Genomic DNA, 23,366 nt, shown 5'->3' with positions numbered 1-23,366 from the left:
TGTGAGTCCAGATCACGAAAATGTCATCAATAAATCTGTACCAAACTTCGGGTTGGCAGGCCTGGGTAACCAGGAAGGCTTCCTCTAAGCGACCCATGAATAGGTTGGCATACGAGGGGGCCATCCTGGCACCCATGGCTGTTCCCTTTAATTGTTGGTATGTCTGGCCTTCAAAAGTGAAGAAGTTGTGGGTCAGGATGAAGCTGGCTAAGGTAATGAGGAAAGAGGTTTTAGGTAGGGCGGCAGGTGATCGGCGTGAACGTAGATCAACACCTTCAACCCATTACATGCAGTCTCCCATCCTTCATCAAAGACACCAACCACTTTCTCAAACGCCTGGAATCCCTACCCAGTCTGTTACTCGCGGAAACCATCCTTGTAACCATTGATGCCACTTCCTTATACACAAATATTCCGCATGTCCAGGGCCTCGCTGCGATGGAGCACTTCCTTTCACGCCGATCACCTGCCGCCCTACCTAAAACCTCTTTCCTCATTACCTTAGCCAGCTTCATCCTGACCCACAACTTCTTCACTTTTGAAGGCCAGACATACCAACAATTAAAGGGAACAGCCATGGGTGCCAGGATGGCCCCCTCGTATGCCAACCTATTCATGGGTCGCTTAGAGGAAGCCTTCCTGGTTACCCAGGCCTGCCAACCCGAAGTTTGGTACAGATTTATTGATGACATTTTCGTGATCTGGACTCACAGTGAAGAAGAACTCCAGAATTTCCTCTCCAACCTTAACTCCTTTGGTTCCATCAGATTCACCTGGTCCTACTCCAAATCCCATGCCACTTTCCTTGACGTTGACCTCCACCTGTCCAATGGCCAGCTTCACACGTCCGTCCACATTAAACCCACCAACAAGCAACAGTACCTCCATTATGACAGCTGCCACCCATTCCACATCAAACGGTCCCTTCCCTACAGCCTAGGTCTTCGTGGCAAACGAATCTGCTCCAGTCCGGAATCCTTGAACCATTACACCCACAACCTGAAAACAGCTTTTGCATCCCGTAACTACCCTCCCGACCTGGTACAGAAGCAAATAACCAGAGCCACATCCTCATCTCCTCAAACCCGGAACCTTCCACAGAAGAACCCCAAAAGTGCCCCACTTGTGACAGGATACTTTCCGGGACTGGATCAGATTCTGAATGTGGCTCTCCAGCAGGGATACGACTTCCTCAAATCCTGCCCTGAAATGAGATCCATCCTTCATGAAATCCTCCCCACTCCACCAAGAGTGTCTTTCCGCCGTCCACCTAACCTTCGCAACCTCTTAGTTCATCCCTATGAAATCCCCAAACCACCTTCCCTACCCTCTGGCTCCTACCCCTGTAACCGCCCCCGGTGTAAAACCTGTCCCATGCACCCTCCCACCACCACCTATTCCAGTCCTGTAACCCGGAAGGTGTACACGATCAAAGGCAGAGCCACGTGTGAAAGCACCCACGTGATTTACCAACTGACCTGCCTACACTGTGAAGCGTTCTATGTGGGAATGACCAGCAACAAACTGTCCATTCGCATGAATGGACACAGGCAGACAGTGTTTGTTGGTAATGAGGATCACCCTGTGGCTAAACATGCCTTGGTGCACGGCCAGCACATCTTGGCACAGTGTTACACTGTCCGGGTTATCTGGATACTTCCCACTAACACCAACCTGTCAGAACTCCGGAGATGGGAACTTGCCCTTCAGCATATCCTTTCTTCTCGCTATCCGCCAGGCCTCAATCTCCGCTAATTTCTAATTTCAATTTGCCGCCGCTCATACCTCACCTGTCTTTCAACTTCATCTTTGCCTCTGTACATCCGCCCCGACTGACATCTCTGCCCAAACTCTTTGCCTTTACAAATGTCTGCTTGTGTCTGTGTATGTGTGGATGGATATGTGTGTGTGCGCGAGTGTATACCTGTCCTTTTTTCCCCCTAAGGTAAGTCTTTCCGCTCCCGGGATTGGAATGACTCCTTACCCTCTCCCTTAAAACCCATATCCTTTTGTCTTTCCTTCTCCTTCCCTCTTTCCTGACGAGGCAACCATTGGTTGCGAAAGCTAGAATTTTGTGTGTATGTTTGTGTTTGTTTGTGTGTCTATCGACCTGCCAGCGCTTTTGTTTGGTAAGTTTCATCATCTTTCTTTTTAGATATATTTATTTATTTATTCATTTTATTCTCTTACTCAACCTGCCTAGATAGTCAAGAACATTTAAGTGCCCTCTTCTGGAACACAGGGAGGCACTCAGTCCCTTATCAAATGCACCCACAAATTGACGACAGGGACCAGTTGTGCCAGGAAATTTGGATGTTGTTTTTAGACAGTTTTCCACATCAGCTAAGGTAAATACTGTGCTGGTTCGCTTGTCCTGCCTCGGATACATAATGTGCAAACACTTTGAAAAATGATGTCACATTTGACCTTGTGATTACACTACATGCAGACAGAGGAGGTTCCTCCTAGTGAACGGCTGGCTGTAGCTGTAGAATTCCTTTGGATGTTGTGAACCCATACTAATAATAGCCTATATACAGGTATGGTTGGTTCTCCATGAAACTGGAGAAGTTCCATATCAGTTAAAACATGGCATTGTCTAAATAAACAGCACTGAAATGGAAGGAAAGACTTTTTTAATTCTTTACCCTCCTTAAATTCAAGTCCAAAGTCGTTTGCATATCTGCAGGTGGCTTTTTTTTTTTTTTTTAAGCAGAATGTTGCATCGTAAAGACTCACACCACGCACATTGACATATAAGATTGTTTTATTTTGTGCGAATGGCGTAGGGAAAAAGCCAAATCTGGGGCTCTAGTTAATACCAACAAGGTAGGCTATGAGGGATGCATTTAAGCCTCGGGCATGGATGTATGTGATGTCCTTAGGTCAGTTAGGTTTAAGTAGTTCTAAGTCAGCCGGCCGGGGTGGCCGAGCGGTTCAAGGCGCTACAGTCTGGAACCGCGCGACAGCTACGGTCGCAGGTTCGAATCCTGCCTTGGGCATGGATGTGTGTGGTGTGCTTAGGTTAGTTAGGTTTAAGTAGTTCTAAGTTCTAGGGGACTGATGACCTAAGATGTTAAGTCCCATAGTGCTCAGAGCCATTTGAACAATTTTAGTTCTAAGTCTAGGGGACTGATGACCTCAGATGTTAAGTCCCATATTGCTTAGAGCCGTTTGCGCCTTTTTTTATGCATTTAAGGAAGATTCTTATTTTTCATATTTGGCTGGCTGCACGAAATTTGTGGATCCTGAAAGTCTTCATTTGTTAAGGTTATCTTTCTGGATACACTGATACTCTAAGGTAGCCAACATATATTTACAGATAAGCGTTTTAGTGGGTGTTAAGTTCTCAACAAAGACATGTAATAATAATAATAATAATAATAATAATAATAATAATAATAATAATAATGTGCCTCCTGCTACACGACACAGGGCTGCCTGTGCCTTACTCATATGTTATACATACCTGACGTGTAAGAATTTCTCCGAAGAAGGCGACGGTAGCGGCGCAGAAGCCGGTCACGACGATCATGTACGTCATGTACAGATCAGAGTTCCGCAGCTGTCGCTCCTTACTGCCCAGGTCCAGTGGACAGATCTCGATCTGTGGCAAGTCCTTCCGCAGCAAGTGCCTGACTATCCCAGTTTCCACCAGTGCCTTCAACCTGGTAAACACCGAAAGTCTGTTGATAATGTAACACCAAAAATCGCAACAAATGAGGTATCTCACTGTGCTGTAACACCGCTGTAGTAAAATTTTTATTTTTACAGTCTCAAGAGCTTTTCAGTTACAGAAAGCACAGTGAACAGAGTGTGTCACGCGAATAAGATGTCGACAGACTTTCTACTGGCCGTCATAGTCAGTTTTGGATAGCCCTTGGTCTAGCGGATGTTTATATACCCATCGGAAAAACGGACATATTGTTTATCCTATAGCACAGGGTCAAAATTTAAACATTACACACCTCCCCCAGCGCTGACAAACTGAAAAAAACAGTTGGTTCTTATGTTTTAGGGGTGGTCTAAGGTGGGTCTTAGACGGCTTATAAAAGAACCATTTTCTCATGCACAGTTCCCAGGAGAACCCTGTAAAACCAAGATTTTTAGGCAGCAAAAGTACCAATTGTGGGGATGGCCACTTCTGTAATTTGTCTTCAGAGCAAATCATAGAAATTTTTATCATTTATTCGTAAAATTATTTGCCGAGGAGCTTCAAAAAGTTTTTTATATTATTATCCGTTACTGAGATCCTGAGCTTCACAGTTACCGTTCTTATCCGGTCTGACGAGTAAATGTTGTTTTAAGTGATGCCGAGAACACGTGATAAGGTTTCCAGGAGACATCGCAAGGGTTTTGAGGTCACCAAACAAGACTTTAAGTCGCAATTTTTTCAGCAATAAAATTTTAAGGTGCGCTGTATCTATGTAACAGGCACTTCCTGTTTATACAGGCTGTCGTGACCTGGAAAGTATTCAGTGGTGCCACCTGACATGTCAAGCACCTTGCAACAAATTATTTTGCTGTATGAAATTCTTTGTAATTACAGATCAAACACCACATTTTTTGTTGTACAGTAGTTGTAGTCTACAAATGTTCAGCACTTTTATTTAGGCCTCAGTAGTGTAAAGTGAAGTCGTGTCAACGGGAGATGATTTTGTGTGAACCTTATACGTACTTATTACTTGTTTATATGTGTCAAAATATGTAAATGTGTCGAAATATGCAAGTAAACCATCAAGACTTTCCTGACCTAAATAATTTGTTTTATATAAGCAGCACCCCTGCGTAAAAGGGAAAAGAAATATACCAGCTGAAAAATGTTCCTTTTCGAGCACTAAAAAGGTGAATATGCACATGTTTAAAACAATGTGACAAAAAAATGTGGAACCAGCTGCCTCAGTCCTTCCTCGGCCTTAATCACCAAAAATTTTGGCATGCAATAATATCTGCACTTTTTTGTGCTGAAAGAGAATAGTAGACAGTGTTGGTGGAAGAGAGAGGATACAATGCCAATGGGAGAGAAAGAGAGATTAGACAGTGATGGTGGGAGAGAGAATGTGGCAGTGAAAGAGAAAGATAGATGGACGAAGACTATAGCAGTGGGAACCAAAGAGAGAGGAGTAGTGATGGTCAGTGAGAGACAGGGGCAGTGAAAGAGAAACAGAGAGATGAATGGAGACAGTAGCAGTGGGAGCAGAAGAGAGAGGAGACAGTCGAAATGAAAAAGAGAGATGAGTGGAAACCAAACATAGGCTTTGGGGGAGGGGGAGGTCTCGACCCCCTCTCCCCCTCCTCCTCCCTCCAGACAAGCAATCTTTGGCACTAAAAAAATTGCCCACCTTCTTCCACCACCTATAGCCACTTATTAAAGTTCCCCATTCTAAGGGTCAAAACTTCGACCAAATCATCCTCACGGACATGTATGGAGAGGAGGCAAAAATGATGGTTGAAGAGAAAGACAGCCGACAGTAAGTGAGAAAGAAAGAGCGAGAGAAAGGGATGAAGATAGTGACAGTGAGAGACAGACAGGAGAAGATGCCAGTGGGAGAAAACGGGGACAGTGGGAGAGAGACAATACATATGGTGGCAATGAGAGACACAGAGTATGAAGGCTTCACTGCTAAGAGAGTCTGGGTAAAAGTATTTAAAATGTTCTGTGTTAAAAGGGCACGAATATTTTCACATGCAAAATTTTTGGTGATGGGAATGTTCAGTCATCCTGTATGGCAAGTAAGGCGTTCTTGGAGGAAAGGCCACTTCCCCCACAACAACCATTGCTCACTCTTCAGTTTACAGACTATAATGTAACACTTAAGTGTAGGATGAGGAGAATATGCAATATTGGTATGTTTGATTGCGGCCACAAACGAGTACCCAACATATGGGACACTCCATCTTAAGGGTCATACAGGCTTTGAGCTTTCCGGGTTTCATTGTGTCAAGGGTATATTGTGAATACCTCGATTCAGAGAAAACCTCCACCGTGACAGTGAGCCTTCGGAAACAACGTGGTGATTCCGGGATAAACCACCAAACAGTACACATTATAACAGTGTACAGACAGACCAGAAATTAGTAAATCGGTTGTCATTTCAATGCCTGACCTTCCAGAAACACCTCTTTGAAAGAGGTACACAAACCACTGCCCCTCGAGTAGAAAAACTTACCTTTGCTCATAGCTAGTCACAGAAGTTCAGCACTCAGAGATGCAATTTGCTTTATAACTATTATTTATTGTAAGCACCCCCCTCCTCCTTACCACTATCAGTCTTACAAGTATTGTCATAAATACCAAAAATTCACAAGCACAATTTTGCATGACAAGTAATCTGTGTGGGACAAGGAGAAATTATTTTAAGCTTCTTAATCCTATTTAAAAACATGTTATATAAAAAATTATTTTCATTTTAATAATTATTTTCTAGGTTTTGGTCTTGCACCTGTGAAATTTCTAATGTATTTGGAATATTTTTATGAAATTATGAATGTATATCTATTGATGTGCAGTTTTCATAGAACGTATGAGTAGTCAGAGGCTCGTATTGTTAGCCAATAAATAGATTGTAATAATACATAGAAAATGTTTTTTTGTGCGAACATACACTTTTCAAAACGGAACAATGCCTATTGGCATTCACAATCTAAAAGTAGGGTACATTAGAATGTCAGTGATGCTTTTGCAGGTTTCTAGTGAGAGTCATTTGTAAGATATCGTATTTTGAAAAGTTCCCACACTGGCACTTGTTTGTGCCATTCGACCTGCATAGTTGCTAGGTATGATGTTGTTATGTTTGCTTATAGTGTGCTTGTGTGTTCAAAAAAATGGTTCAAATGGCTCTGAGCACTATGGGACTTAACTTCTAAGGTCATCAGTCCCCTACAATTTACAACTACTTAAACCTAACTAACCTAAGGACATACGCACACATCCATGCCCGAGGCAGGATTCGAACCTGCGACCGTAGCGGTCACGCGGTTCCAGACTGTAGCGCCTAGAACCGCACGGCCACCCCGGCTGGCCTTGTGCGTTCCTTGAGTGCATTGTGACAAGCTAGTCCAAGCAGTAGGTCGTGAGTGGACAGAAGATTTACCAATGCAGGAAAAACTGACATGCTCATGGTGTATGGAGAGTGCAGGAAGAATGCAGTTCATTATTTTATGGTGTACTTGGCAATATCCCAATAGATGTCCACCTCGCAATTTTTTATCAACCTGTTCAACCATAACGTAAAAATTGTAGTGTAACACTTAGATATTGTAGTTGAAGGAAACAAGTGACAACAAAAGAGGGGGAAATTACTGTTCTTGGTTCTATTGCACTTCATATACACGTTAGCTCGCATGCAATCGCATGAGGAAGTGGCATAAGTCAGGCAAGTCTCCTACATATTCTCCATCGACATTGGTTCCATACCTATCATATCTCTCTCCATTAAGAGTTCCATGGAAACGATTATGAAACTCGTGTTAATTTCGGTACATGGGCATTAAGGTAAGATACTCCAGATGTGTCATGTATCTTTTTTAGTGATGAAACCGCATTTACCAATCATGGCTAGGTAAACTGCCAAAATATGACCCATTGTTCTGTTGACAGCCCCCATTGTCTTCAACAGGTACATCGTCAGCATCCAGGAGTGTGAACATTTAATGTGGAATAGTGAACCATCAGCTCATAGATGGAACACTAAACGAGCACAATTATCACAGCCTCCTAACAGACCATCTTCCACAGATGCTAGAAGAAATTCCTCTGGAGACTAGGAGGAACCTGTGGTACTAACATAATGGCTGTCCAGCCCATATTGCATGAAGTACTACAGAATGTCTTCCCAAATTGTTACAAATTCTTGGACTGAAGGCAGAGGACCTGCACCTTGGCCGGCCCAGTCCCCAGATTCGACAGCTATGGACTTTTCTCTGTGGAGGAAGGTGCTGAACTCTGTCTACGAGATATAACAATTACACCTCATGATACGCAGTAACGTATTACTGCGGCCTGCTCCAATATCTCCACTGAAATGCTAGCACATGTGCAAGATTCGTTACATGCCAGATTGCAAGCGTGTATTGCCACTGACAGTGGTAATTTTGAACACAATCTGTGATAGTGAATTGTCTCATCACTGGTCAGAAACCACATAACCAGTGAATGCGCTTTTGTTCCACGTTAGTGTATGCTACGGCAGGTATTGTACAAGTTTCTGTGTAGGAACTTTATCACACCTTGTAAACGACTCCATTAGAATCCTGCAAGCGCTGCAGTCATGGACTGTGGGGCTGGTCCCGGCGGAGGTTCGAGTCCTCCCTCAGGCATGGGTGTGTGTGTTTGTCCTTAGGATAATTTAGATTAAGTTGTGTATCAGCTTAGGAACGGATGACCTTAGCAGTTAAGTCCCATAAGATTTCACACACATTTGAACATTTTTTTGAATCCTGCAAAACAAACAACACTGACATTCTAATTTACCCCACTTTTAGTTTGTTAATGTCAACAGCCTACCCCCATGAACCATGGACCTTGCCGTTAGTGGGGAGGCTTGCGTGCCTCAGCGATACAGATGGCCGTACCGTAGGTGCAACCACAACGGAGGGGTATCTGTTGAGAGGCCAGCCAAACGTGTGGTTCCTGAAGAGGGGCAGCAGCCTTTTCAGTAGTTGCAGGGGCAACAGTCTGGGTGATTGACTGATCTGGCCTTGCATCACTAACCAAAACGGCCTTGCTGTGCTGGTACTGCGAACGGATGAAAGCAAGGGGAAACTACAGCCGTAATTTTTCCCGAGGGCATGCAGCTTTACTGTAAGGTTAAATGATGATGGCGTCCTCTTAGGTAAAGTATTCCGGAGGTAAAATAGTCCCCCATTCGGATCTCCGCGCGGGGACTACTCAGGAGGACGTCGTTATCAGGAGAAAGAAAACTGGCGTTCTACGGATCGCAGCGTGGAATGTCAGATCCCTTAATCGGGCAGGTAAGTTAGAAAATTTAAAAAGGGAAATGGATAGGTTGAAGTTAGATATAGTGGGAATTAGTGAAGTTCAATGGCAGGAGAAACAAGACTTTTGGTCAGGTGAATACAGGGTTATAAATACAAAATAAAGTAGGGGTAATGCAGGAGTAGGTTTAATAATGAATAAAAAATAGGAGTGCGGGTAAGCTACTACCAACAGCATAGTGAACGCATTATTGTGGCCAAGATAGACACGAAGCCCATGCCTACTACAGTAGTACAAGTTTATATGCCAACTAGCTCTGCAGATGAAGAAATTGATGAAATGTATGGTGAGAGACAGCAAAGTACTTGGAAGGGCTGTTGAACGGAATGGACAGTGTCTTGAAAGGAGGATATAAGATGAACATCAACAAAAGCAAAACGAGGATAATGGAATGTAGTCAAATTAAATCGGGTGATGCTGAGGGAATTAGATTAGGAAATGAGACACTTAAAGTAGTAAAGGAGTTTTGCTATTTAGGGAGTAAAATAACTGATGATGGTCGAAGTAGAGAGGATATAAAATGTAGACCGGCAATGGCAAGGAAAGCGTTTCTGAAGAAGAGAAATTTGTTAACATCGAGTATAGATTTAAGTGTCAGTAAGTCGTTTCTGAAAGTATTTGTATGGAGTGTAGCCATGTATGGAAGTGCAACATGGACAATAACTAGTTTGGACAAGAAGAGGATAGAAGCTTTCGAAATGTGGTGCTACAGAAGAATGCTGAAGATTAGATGGGTAGACCACATAACTAATGAGGAGGTATTGAATAGAATTGGGGAGAAGAGGAGTTTGTGGCACAACTTGACAAGAAGGAGGGACCGGTTGGTAGGACATGTTCTGAGGCATCAAGGGATCACAAATTTAGCATTGGAGGGCACCGTGGAGGGTAAAAATCGTAGAGGGAGAGCAAGAGATGAATACACTAAGCAGATTCAGAAGGATGTAGGTTGTAGTAAGTACTGGGAGATGAAGAAGCTTGTACAGGGTAGAGTAGCATGGAGAGCTGCTTCAAACCAGTCTCAGGACTAAAGACAACAACAAACAACAATGTCAACAGCCATTGTTCCACATAGAAAAATGATTTTGCACAAAAAATAACTTTATAAGCATTATTACAATGGGCTAACAATTCAGGCTCCCGACTACCAATCCATTCTGTGAAAACTGCACATCGATAACACTTCCCTTTTACCAATAATTTCGGTGAAAGTTTTAGGTGATTTGCCGTATATACGCTGACGCAAAAAAAAAAAAAAAATCGCAACACCAAGAAGGAGTTGTGCGACATAAACAAAGTTTGGTAGGCGTGTTTCTATGTAAGTTGAAATTTCGCGCCAGTCGCACAACAGTGGCGTTAGTAGGGCCACTATGAGGATGCAAATCAGGTTTGCATTAAATACAGGTTGTACTGGTCATGAATGACGTTACCTTTGAGACTGGGACGTGGTGAGTTCATGTTAAGTCAAGAATGACTCTAAGGCGAGAAAGACGCCGTTATGAACACCACACTGAGTTTGAACGAGATCGTGTAATGGGACAAGGGGAAGCTTGGTGTTCCTTCTGCGATACTGCAGAAAGACTTGGCAGGAACGTAGCCACTGTACATGACTGCTGGCAGCATTAGTCACGAGAATGTACAGTCGCAAGAAGACTGGGCTCCGTATGGCCACATGGCCATATCCAGAGGAACGACCATTGCTTTCGGCGTGGAGCTCTGGTGCGTCGTTTGCATCTACAGAAGCAATCTTCCTAGCAGTTGACACTGTAGTGACACAACGAACTGTTACAAACCGGTCACTTCAGGACAACTCTGAGGCAGGTGCCTTGTGGTATGCATTCCACTGACCCCAACCACAGCCGCTAACGACTTCGGGGATGTCTAGCGAACTCTCATTTAAGGAGGGGGGGTGGATGTCTGATGTGTTTTCTGATGAAGCTGCTTCTGTCTCGGTGTTAGTGATGGCCTTGTGCTGATTAGAAGTAGGCCAGATGAGGACTTACAATCAGCCCGTCTGTGTGCTAGACAGACTGATCTTCACCTGGAGTTATGTCCTGGGGTGCGATTTCGTGTGACAGCAGGATCACTTTCGTGGTTATTGCATGCAGTCTGATTACAAATTTGTACGTCAGTCTGGTGATTCGACCTGTTGTGCTGCCATTCATGACCAGCATACCAGGGGTTGTTTTCCAAATGGATAATGCTCGCCCACATACCACTGCTGTAACACAACACTCTCTACAGGTATGTCGACACATTGCCGTGGCCTGCTCGATCACCAGCCGAGCACATACGGGACATCATTGGATGATAACTCCAGTGTCATTCACAACCAACGTTAATCATCTGTGTTTTAACCAACAAAGTGCAACAGGCATGGAATTCCATCCCACAAACTAACATTTGGCACCTGTGCAACACAATTCATGCAAATGCGCATGCTTGCATTTAACATTTTGACAGTTACAGCGGTTATTAATGTATCAGCATTTCACATTGGCAATGGCTTATCTCGCACTTACATTAAACTGTAATCGTGCAGTGTGAATCACTTAAATACGTTACCCAGCAAAATGTGTTCCGAAAATTTCGTTATTCTACATTAATTATTTTTTGGTGCTGCGCTTTTTTTCCATCAGTGTATATGCCAGCTCTTTACCTGCAGCTCCACCTACAAATACATGTCACATATATTGCACTCATCTCCTCCTCCCCTCTCTCTGTCGACCTCTCTTATGTCTTCTTTCTGCTGAGCCATGCCCATCTGCTTGCATACCATGTGGAATCCATTCCGATTCCACCTGCACGACACCCGGTGCCACAGGGCAGTGAAGATGTCAGGCACTACCAATCTTATTAACCTCCACCATACCCCTACCAAACACGCAGTCACGTTAATATTGCACTGTGATCCATTTCCGAGCTATATGTAAAATTTCGAGTCTCTAGCTCATGTGAAGTTAACTGCAAAATTTGCACTGACAGACGGATAGTCAGACAGACGTACAAAAAGGTGACCTTAGAAAAATTTATTAAAAATCACTGATTTCAAAGCAGGAAATGGTACTCTGACCTCTACTGGCTTCTGATGTGATGTTAATGCAAGTTGAAAATTTCTCGGATATTCAGCCGGGTAGCGTCGTCCAAAAGGCGCCTTAACACCGAAGAAGCCGAGACCGCAGCCTTCCGAGGATGAACACAAACCGGTTGCGACAGCGATCATACCATATGTCGGGAACACATCGGCAAAGATCGGCAGAATACTCAGAAAATATAATGTCAAGTGCGTGTTTCGCCCTCCATCCAAAACGAAAACATTATTAGGATCAGTCAAGTACGACTTAGGACTCCGGAAACTGGGAGTTTACAGCATCCCTTGCCAGTGCGGGAAAATGTATATAGACCAGACCAGCCGGACGGTACAGGAGAGATGTAGTGAACATACACGCCATACAGACAATGCACAGCCGACCAAGTCCGCCGTGGCAGAGCACTGCATCTCACATGGACATGAACCACGATGGCACAAAGGTGTTACAGCAATCGAACATCTTCTGGGATTGTCCCCTCAAAGACGCAGTGGAGATCCGGCTGCATGACTAACTAATATATAAAGACAGCGGTTTCCAGCCAAGCAAAGCCTGGGATCCAGCTTTGAGTACGATTAAAACACAACGACAGTCTACACGGAAATCCGCTGAAGAAGAAGAATATGAAGAAGCATTGTCATCACGACGGCAGAGTTCCGCAAGCGACCGTAGCCGCGGAAGGACTGCTGCCCATGATCTGTCGCGGGGCGCCGCGCTTCCACCATCACCCAGCGCCGCCCTTCCCCCACCACCGGCAGCGGACCGCTCGGAAGCGCCCAGACGAAGGCTGCGGGAGAGGGGTGGATTCGGCATGCATCAGAGATCAATCAGACACCAAGAACGCCTGAAGATGGCAAGAAGTCGGCTTGCCGAAATATCGCGCCTTTTGGACGACGCTACCCGGCTGAATACCGGAGACATTTTCAAGATTTCTGTACGTCGGGAAAACCTCAGAGCATACATTAATGCAACTTCTCTTCAGTGGCCGTTGACGGCAGAGTCCCCATTGTGACCAATCACCTCTTCCTGTCTCTGTCTCTCACCTTGCCCGCTCTGTTACACCCAAATTTCTACCAGCGTAATAAACTGGAGCTTAACATCTATAAACAGTATTCTTCAGATCTGATATATATGATAGGAACCGCCTTCGTTTTAACAAATATTTCTTACTACTCTCATTCTTGCTAATCTAGTACAACATAGGCTATGGGAGTCAGCAAGGCTGTGGTGCAATTTTACAGTGGCGAGCCTGCTGCTTCAGCTAAACCTTAAGCCTCTATTTTCATCCTGTTATGAAATATCAGGGGTAGCCAAAAAGTTTTATTTATTACCTCGAAGAGAATCGAGCTGTGACCATGGAATTGAGTATTGTGTTAGTCTTCTTTATATTGTCACGTAGAAGAAGGTGTAATTAGCTGAATGACGAACACTAACTTCACTTAACGAACGTTTATTCAACACTTGCACATACAAGACCGCGGAGGGAACTGCCTCCGGCCAGGACACATACAGTATATACGCAGTTACAGAACATTCCAGTACAATGAGTCTTGGCATTTGTGAATACTTCTAGAATGTACTCAAACCGAATATAGAAATTAAAATTGTGCAGTCCAGGTCCCTCCATGTAACAGCCTAATATCATAACCACTACATCACGGTGCTACTCAGCTTCTTCTGCGACATTGCTCCCTCCTTAAGAGAACAGCGTCTCGGTGTTACGTCGTCCTAGTCCTGGAACGAGTCATCGGTCCTGCATCCTCCGACTCCCGATGAATGCTGCTCGCCCTGGCGGTGATCTTCTTAGAACTTCCATTGCCGCTACGCTCTTCGTCACCTTTCCTCTTGTTGCCTGTCGCTGGAGCTTCGAATTCACCCTGGGTTGCAGGATCCTTGTAGGGCTTCATTCGAAGGACGTGGACCGCATCTCTGATCTTTTGTCGTCTTGTGTCGGGGTCGAAATCTTCAACTTCGTAAGTAACATCAGATAACTGTCCTACAACCTTATATGGTCCAAAGCAGCGGCTGAGGAGCTTCTCAGAGAAACCAACCTTGCAAACAGGAGTGAAGATCCAGACGAGGTCACCAGGCTGGTAGACAACAGGGCGGTGGCTCGCGTCATACCTTCGGCGATCGTTTTCTTGAGCCTGCAGCATGCGGAGTCGAGATAACTACCGAGCTTACTCAGCTCTGGTTAACACTTGGCCGATGTAGTCGTCGTCCACATCATCAGGATGTAACGGAAACATAGCGTCCATCGTCGTAGAAGACTCACGCCCATGCACCAGGAAAAATGGCGTAAATCCTGTGGTGTCTTGTTTGGCGGTGTTGTAGGCAAACGTCACGAAAGGCAGCACCTCATCCCAGTTACTCTGCTCAACACTGATGAATATTGATAGCATGTCGGCCAAGGTCTTATTAAGCCGTTCAGTAAGCCCGTCAGTTTGCGGATGGTAGGCAGTCGTCATGTGGTGAGTAATGCTGCACCGTTGTTTATCTCTGTCACAAGATTCGATTGAAAAACTTTCCCTCGATCATCAATCAACAACCTTTGGGCACCGTGTTTTAATACAATATATTCCATGATGAATTTGGCTACCTCGGATGCTTCGGCTGTCTTAACGGCTTTTGTAATGGCATAGCGTGTCAGATAATCAGTGCAAACAATAACCCATCTATTGCCAGTAGCAGACGTTGGAAGTAGTCCGAGGAGGTCAATCTCAATACGCTGGAAAGGCGTTTCGGCTGGTGGAATTGATATGAGTCGGCCAGGTGGTTTCTGAGGAACTGCCTTTCTCCTCTGGCAATCTCGATAGTGCGACGCATAGTGACGGACACTCCTAAATAAACCTGGCCAGAAAAATCTCTTGTGGATTCTATCGTATGTCTTAATAAATCCTAAATGTCTGGCCTCAGGTGTGTCATGGAATTTCTGTAGAACATCTAAGCGCATGTGTTTAGAAATCACTGGTAGCCACCTCTTTCCAAACGGATCAAATTTTTTCTTGCAAAGCAATCCATTAACTACCTTAAATTGTCCTTTCACATCCTCTGACCGATTTAAGGCAAGCATAATTTGAGATATCTTGGCGTCCTTCTTCTGCTCAGCAAAGAGATACTGGAGTGCAGCGAGACAGTCACTATCTTCATCAAAGTCTTGATGTTTTTGCACAGGGTTTCTTGAAAGACAGTCGGCATCTTGGTGTTTTCTTCCACTTTTGTACACTATGGTAATGTCATACTACTGAAGACATAGTGCCCACCTGGCGAGTCGTCCTGTTGGATCCTTAAGACCTGTCAACCAACAAAGTGAATGATGGTCTGTAACAACTGTGAAAGGCCTTCCATAGAGATACTCTCGAAATTTGCACATGGCCCAGATCACAGCAAGACATTCTCTTTCTGTAGTTGAGTATTTTCTCTCGGCTTTTGTAAGTGTCGTAGAAGCACAGGCTTCTCTTTTCCATTCGAAATTTGCATCAGAACAGCAACGATCCCATACCCACTGGCTTCTGTGTGTAGTTCTGTAGGTACTCTCTCATCATACAGGCCAAGTACAGGGTCAGTCGTCAGAGCTTTTCGCAGCACATCGAAAGAGCCTTGTTGAGCACCACCCCAGATAAATTTAGCATCAGCTTTTAACAACTTTTGAAGTGGCCTGGCTTTGATACAAAAGTCTTTGATAAAACGACAGTAATAAGAACATAATCCGACGAAGCTTCTCACATCTCTAATACTTTTAGGAATAGGAAATTCCGTTATAGAGTTCACCTTTTTTGGGTCTGGCCACACATCTTCGTTTGTTACAAGGTGTCCAAGTATTTTGATTTCTTTTGCTCCATAAAGACACTTTCTTGGATTAAGTTTTTTAGTCCGCCTTGTTGGAGACACTTAAGAACGGTCCTCAATCTCTTTATATGTTCATCAAATGTCTCTGAGAACACTATAATGTCATCTGAATAACAAAGACACATCGTCCACTTCAGGTGACGTAGATTATACATCATTCGTTCAAAAGTTGCTGGAGCGTTACATAAACAAAACGGCATTACCTTAAACTCATACAGGGCCTTTGGGGTGATGAATGCAGTTTTCTCACGATCGGCCTCATCTACTTCGATTTGCCAGTATCCCGAGTACATGCCCAGGGTTTAGAAAAACTTAGCCCGCTTCAGACAATCTAGTGCATCGTCAATTCGTAGAAGAGGGTAAATGTCATTTTTAGTTATCTTATTAAGCTTCCTGTAATCAACACAAAAGCGCCAACTGCCATTCTTCTTACTGACGAGGAGCACTGGTGACGACCATGGGCCCTGCGAAGGCTGAATGATGTCATTCATCACCATTTTCTCTACCTCGTCGCAAATTATTCGACGTTCTGTTGCTGACACACGGTAAGCTCTCTGTCTTATTGGTTGGTGATCTCCAATGCTAATCCGGTGCTCCACTGTCGATTTGTCTAATTTGCTCTTCACCTGTGGATTGAAGCGTTCAGAGAACTCTTGAAGAATGACAAGTAGCTTCTTCTGTTGTTCCTTAGTGAGATCTGATGATAGTCGAGCTAGAAGATCTTGTCTTGTAGTGTTAGCACTAATTTCGCCCACAGACTCGGGATGGGAGGTTTCTATGACACACAGCTATTCTGCAGTTAAAGGCTCAGCGTTTGCTACGCACATGCGTCTTGGAGAGATCTGCGGTTCTCTGCGACAGTTAACTATCCACAATTCACTGAATCCGTTGAATCCGTTCTTAAACGAGACGACAGAGGCTGGGTTGACCAAGTTATTCTCCAGTGGTATGCTTCTCTTACGTTCCACTACAAGATCCATGGGTTGATGCATGGCATATCAAATGACGGTTACCTTTCCAGCGCTGACCGCAGGAATGATTACTTCATCCAGCACACATAGTCCCCACACACTCGGATGCACATCTTCCTGTTCACAGTATCTCATCTCGTCTAGCATAATCTTCGAGCGACCACAATCTATAATTGCCTGAGAAGCTTTCAAAAAGTCCCATCCGAGAATGACGTCATGACTACACTCTTGTAAGTCGATGAATTCTAAGGGCTGTGAATGGCCACTTAAACTCACATGAATGGTACATCTTCCTGTAGGTTTTACATATTTCCCGTTAGCCACCTTCAGCATAGATGTTTTGCTGTCGATGAATACGGTTTTCTGCAACTGTCGACAGTACTTCTCCAAAATGACTGAATGTGATGCTGCAGAGTCCACAAGAGCTTGGGCTGGTCGGCCATCCATGAGGATATCGACGTAGTTTTCTATCCTTTTTGTAGTGATCGACGGCGAAGGATTTTTCTCTTCGGCGGCCTCACCTCCAAGGAAGGTTGCAGCGGCTAGGTGATATGCTGGAGCTTCTAAACGGAGATGGAGACCTTGATCGGCGTGTTGGGGAGCGTCCCCTGCAGCGGCTAGCTTGCGACGATGGTGACATACGTCGTCCTGCACTCATATCATCTTGTTCATCTTCGTCGTCTCGGGGTTGGCGTCGGCTAAGATCTGTTATTCTTTGTTTTTCTCATTCACACACACATACGCGCGCGCGCAAAAGACAAACATAGTGATGCAGTGACAGTTGGCAACATTATATATTGTAACGAAACACACGTTCAACACACAGTGAACAAAGCAAGTGAAATTTTATTACAAATGTGAGTGAAAAAAACGCGGGAAATCGGCTATCTGCAATGTGGGAACCAAGTAAAAACATCTCCAGGACTACACACATGGACTACCAACATTGGAAATCGTTAGTAACGCCAAATTATAACTAAACCTAATGAACCTTGTGCTGCAAAACTTGTCTCTAACCCGAAAAAACAAGAGGATGATATTATACACCGACGGAAAAAATCTCAGCACCAAGGAGGAGTTGTGTGATATTTCTATATCTAAAATATGGTATCAATTGAAATTTCGCGCCAGTCGCAAAAGAGTGGCGCTAATAGGTTTGCTTTAAAAACATACTGTAGTGGTCGAGAGCGTTAGTTATCTATGACTCTGAACGTTAATGTTAGTCAGGAAAAGACGCCACTGCCAACACCTCACTGAGTTTGAACGAGGTCGTTTAACAGAGCTATGAGAAGCTGGATGTTCCTCTGCGATCTGCATAAAGACTTGGCAGGAATGTAGCCAATATATATGATTGCTGGCAGCGGTCGCTACGAGAATGTACACCCACATGAAGAGTGAGCTCTGGACAGCCATGTGGGATTATCAAAAAGATTGACCACTGTGTTCTGTGTATGGCGCTGGAGCATCATACTGCATCTGCAGCAGCAATTTGAGCAGCAGCTGGCATCACAATGAGAACAAATTTCTCCAAATCGGTTACTTCAAGGACAGCTCCATGCCAGGCGCCCTGTAACGTGCACTCCACTGGCCCAATACCACAGCCATCTGCGACTTCAGTGATGTCAAACGAGAGCTCAGTGGAGGGCAGGGTGAAGGCCTATTGTGTTTTCTGATGAAAGCTGGTTCTATCTCGGTGCCAGTGATGGCCGTGTGTTTGCTTACGAGGAAGCCAGTTAAGTACCTACAACCAACCGGTCTACATGCTAGACACACTGGACCTACATCTGAGGTTATGGTCTGGGGTGCAATTCCGTACGACAGCAGGAACATTCTCGTGGCTATCCCACGCACTCTGACTGCAAATCTGTATGTGAACCATGTGATTCGACATGTTGTGCTACTACTTATGAACAGCATTCCAGGCGGTGTTTTTCAACATGATATTGCTCATCCACATATTGCAGTTGTAAAGCAACATGCTCTGTAAATTGTTGATATATTGCCTTGGCCTGCTCGATAACCCAGTCTATCTCCAATCGAGCACATTGGGACATCATCAGACAACAACTCCAGCATTATCCACAAACAACTCTGACCCTACCTCTACTGACCAGCCAAGTGTAACAGGCACGGAACTCCATCCCACAAACGGACATCCGGCACCTGTACAGCATAATGCATATACGTTTACATGATTCCAGTAAAATTCTAGTGGTTACAACGGTTATTAACGAATCAGCATTTCACATTTGCAATTGCTGATCTCGCACTTACGTTAACCTGTGGTCTTGCTATGTTACTCACTTACATATGTTACTCACTTACATATGTTACTTACATGTGTAATCTAGACAAATGTATTCCCGAATTTCATTACTCTATACTGATTACTTTTTGTTGTTACGATTTTTTTCCTTCCGTATATATGAAGACTAACATGTATTACAGGCCACTGAACATGCTTCTTAAATAAAAGAAGCGAAACGTAATGGCAAAAAAACTGCCTTTTATTTAGTTGCAAAGACGGAATATACATCCATGAAATTTGAAGCTACTTAGGTGCGACGGAAGACTATCAGCTTTGTTTTGTTCAAAATGGCTCTGAGCGCTATGGGACTTAACTTCTGAGGTCATCAGTCCCCCATAACTTAGAACTACTTAAACCTAACTAACCTATGGACATCACACACATCCATGCCCGAGGCAGGGTTCGAACCTGCGACCGTAGCGGTCGCGCGGTTCCACACTGTAGCGCCTAGAACCGCTAGGCCACCCTGGCCGACTTTGTCTTGTTCAAAATGTGCAATATGATGAAAACTGATCCATGACATATTTTCACTTTTTCCACAAACGCCTCGATTGTTATACACTGGTCTTTGAACAACAGGATTTCCTTGTCTCTTATGATTCTCAGCTCTTGAGAGTGAGTGAGTGAGAGAGAGAGAGAGAGAGAGAGAGAGAGAAATTGGGGCATTTCATTCTCTGCCATTTAGTGTGGGTTGGCAACACTGGAAGCTTCTGCACCACCTAAACACTGTTCCATTTAATGGTGCATAGTTGCCATACATTTCCACCACTCCAGTATGCGTTGTGGTAGTGTTGTTCGCCTTAAAATTGAGAAAATGGATTCTTGCAAGATAGGTGTTCAGATAGATAGTAAGCTGTCGTGGAAAGCCCACGTTCAGGATCTTGTTCAAAGACTTAATACTGCCATTTTTCCTATTCGAACGGTATCAGAAGTGAATGATCGTTCTACACGAATATTAGTCTACTTTGCTTATTTTCATTCGCTATTGTCATATGGTATTATATTTTGGGGTAACTCTTCTAATTCTAAAAGGATATTTTTGGCTCAGAAACGGGTGGTTCGGGCAATAAGTGGTGTTGGTTCACGAACTTATGTTGACCTCTGTTCACGAGTCTGGGTATTTTGACATTGGCCTCTCAATACGTATATTCCTTATTGGCGTTTCTTGTTACCAATATTAGTTTATTCCCAAGAATAAGCAGCTTTCACTCGGTATATTGATAATTTTCTCTTATGGACCGTCTGACAGCAACTGAATAAAACACAATTTTAGTGCCATACGCGTTTCGTCTTTATTTTCTGCAAGGCATCATCAGTGGCCTGGAATATGTACATATGTTAGCTATTTTATTTACATTTTTGTCACTGTGCCTATAGGTTATAAACAGTTCTGGTGGTTGGTATTTCCTATTAAGTAGTAATGTTTTGAACTGTACTTACAGGTTGCGTAGACAGTTTCTTACATATTACGCTCCTGTTGCATTTTTGGTGTTGTTCTTCTTTCTATGAGCGCCAATTTGCTGTTTTTTCCACATTCCACAGCACTATGCACTGAACGCTTGTTTTAATGCAATGTTTTGGTTTCCGTTGCCGACTGTCAAATGTTTTTGCCAAAGATCGAATATTACTGCCAAACTTATGAGTGTAACTATTGAAGTATCTGGTCTGTTCGTGTATGCATTTGTGTGTGTGTGTGTGTGTGTGTGTGTGTGTGTGTGTGTGTGTGTGTGTGTGTTTTTGGTGTGGTATTAATTTAATTTTATTTTATTTTATTGCATTTATTTATTTTTGTTTTTGTCCTGTGTATGTGTGTTTGTGTGTGTTTTGGTGTGATATGTATTTTTTTGTGCTGTGTGTGTGTGTGTGTCTGTCTGTATTTTGGTGTTATGTAATTTTTTTTTTGGGGGGGGCGGGGGGGCTGTGTATGTGTGTGTGTGTGTGTGTGTGTGTGTGTGTGTGTGTGTGTGTGTGTGTGTGTGTGTGTCTGTCTGTCTGTCTGTATTTTGGTGTTTTATATATATATATAATGTATTTTGGTGTTAATATATATATATATATATATATATATATATATATATATCATTTCCTTTATTAAGTGTAGTAGATGTCAATACAGCTTTCACTCGGTTAATACTCTGCAGAAATCAAACCTGCATTTGGATCGGACTTCCTTAGCTCTTGTGCAAAAAGGTGTGCAGTATACTGCTGCATCCATTTTCATTAAGCTGCCACTCGAATTCAAAAATCTTAGCAGTAATCCACGCGCTTTCAAATCGAAACTGAAGAGTTTCCTCATGGGTCACTCCTTCTATTCTGTCGAGTAGTTCCTTGAAAAATTAATCTGATTTCTATTGTATTGCTGATAGCGTTCACTTAAACTTATGGACTGACTTTTTTAAGGTTCATGAACATTTATTTTTATCTGTTATTACGTTTATGTTGTAATTTCATGTACTGACACGTTCCATGACCTTGGAGATTTGCTCCTCAATTAGGTCCTACGAAACTTGACAAGTAAATAAATAAATAAATATTCCACTTTATTCATATCCAGCGCTATTTTGTTCTGGCTCCTCTAATGACAAGCTATGTTACTACGGCACGGGAATTCCCAGAACTTCTTATGCCCACGTAGGAAATGCCAACGGTGTAAATGTAATGATAGGATCCGACCAGTGGTATTCTGTTCAGTAGGAAAATAATTTTTCCACTCAACATGAAACAGACCCGCCTAGACAGCTGAGTGTGTGTTAAAACACCAGCCTGGACGTGCAGTTTTCCACATCCCACTAGATTAATATTGGGCTACTAGCCAACTCCCACCTCCGTTACTCGGTTCGCAAACACTGGAAAAATTTTCGGTCATTTTATAATGAATGACACTACACGCACACAGTTGGAATATATGTATTCTGTCCCACCAGGGATGGCGGCGATGTAAAGACCTCACCCCTTAAATTAACCACGCCACTCCGTTACCAGTCATGACTGGACCTGTGCCTATGTGAAGAAAAGTCACAAGAAAGAGAAGAAGATGTAGTCAGATTGGAAGCATGACAGCATTTAGTCTTGAGACAAATTCATTCGGTTTTTCTTCATACTTACAGTGGATCAAATATGTGAGCCAAGCTGCTGTTGAGCGGATAGTAGAAAGCGATGGGTAGGTGCAAGAAAGGCACCTTTGTCATCACAAAAGTGCAGCGATCTTTCTCCTCCACTTTGGGGTTGCGCGTCTTCTCCAGGTAATCTCTGAACATAGTGTGTTCGACGTGCTGTTTCTCCCTCAGGTAAACCAAGTCATCTGTCAAACATTTAGAGGCAACGGTCATCTAACGCATTTAGTATGCTGGTGATGTACACTGAAACACATGCCGATTAAGTTATTGACTTATTCTGTTACAGATATAAAATAGGAGGGCTATTTAGAAAGTAAGGACCGATCAGTCACGAAATCAAAACCAAAGGGAAAATCAAAACTGTTATTTGCAACAGTTAGCTATACCTTCCAGCTACTTCTCTACATAGTCGCCACTCCAATGTAGACATCTGTCGTAGCGTTGTACCAACTTTCCAATACCCTCGTCACAAAAGGGAACCTCCAGTGCTTTGTGACTGTTCTCTATGTTGGACTGCAACTCGCTGTCTTCATAGCCAGCGGTTCATTTGGGTAAAGATGAAGACTCGGAGGGAGCCAAGACCGGGCTGTATGGTCGCTTATCAAACGCTTCCCATCGAAAACGCCACAGGAGCGTACTCACTGCCCCTGCAGTTTGTGGCCAAGAACTATCATAAAGAAGGAAATCCATGACAGGTACGTTATGTGAGGTTGCATGAAATCAGGCGAAGTCGCTCGGTAGTCTTTCATACTTAACGGGAGACACTGTTTTCTAGACATCTCAACGTCATCACTGTGCGCTTAGAACTGAGAGTAGTGGCGTGACGCTGTTATCTACAGTCATACTGGAGATACTGCCCAACACATCAGTGCAAAGCTTCATCAAATTTTTACTGTTGTTTCCATTTGGCGACAGATCGTTCCTCATTTTCCGAATAGCCCTCCTATAAATAAGATAAAATTTCACCAGACAAAATACCAGCCAACTGTCTTAAATGAGCACACTGGTCTCTTTGGAGCTCTGTAGACGGTGCAGAGA

At 43.7% G+C, this 23,366-nt stretch overlaps 1 protein-coding gene across 1 annotated transcript in view; it reads right to left on the bottom strand.

The window, feature by feature from the left end:
* LOC124805173 (ionotropic receptor 93a) overlaps window positions 1–23,366 on the bottom strand; it is a 186,827-nt gene that overhangs the window by 20,993 nt on the left and 142,468 nt on the right. The window contains exons 8-9 of the mRNA XM_047265659.1: window positions 22,318–22,513; window positions 3,470–3,668 (exon numbers count right to left, since the gene is read on the bottom strand). Coding sequence (XP_047121615.1) covers window positions 3,470–3,668; window positions 22,318–22,513 — 395 coding nt within the window. The remainder of the gene's footprint in view (window positions 1–3,469; window positions 3,669–22,317; window positions 22,514–23,366) is intronic.

The sequence above is a fragment of the Schistocerca piceifrons genome, chromosome 7, assembly GCF_021461385.2.
Source record: "Schistocerca piceifrons isolate TAMUIC-IGC-003096 chromosome 7, iqSchPice1.1, whole genome shotgun sequence".
NCBI lineage: Eukaryota > Metazoa > Arthropoda > Insecta > Orthoptera > Acrididae > Schistocerca > Schistocerca piceifrons.
Note: the sequence above shows the minus strand (reverse complement) of the source record. Positions and strands in the feature narration are given on the sequence as shown.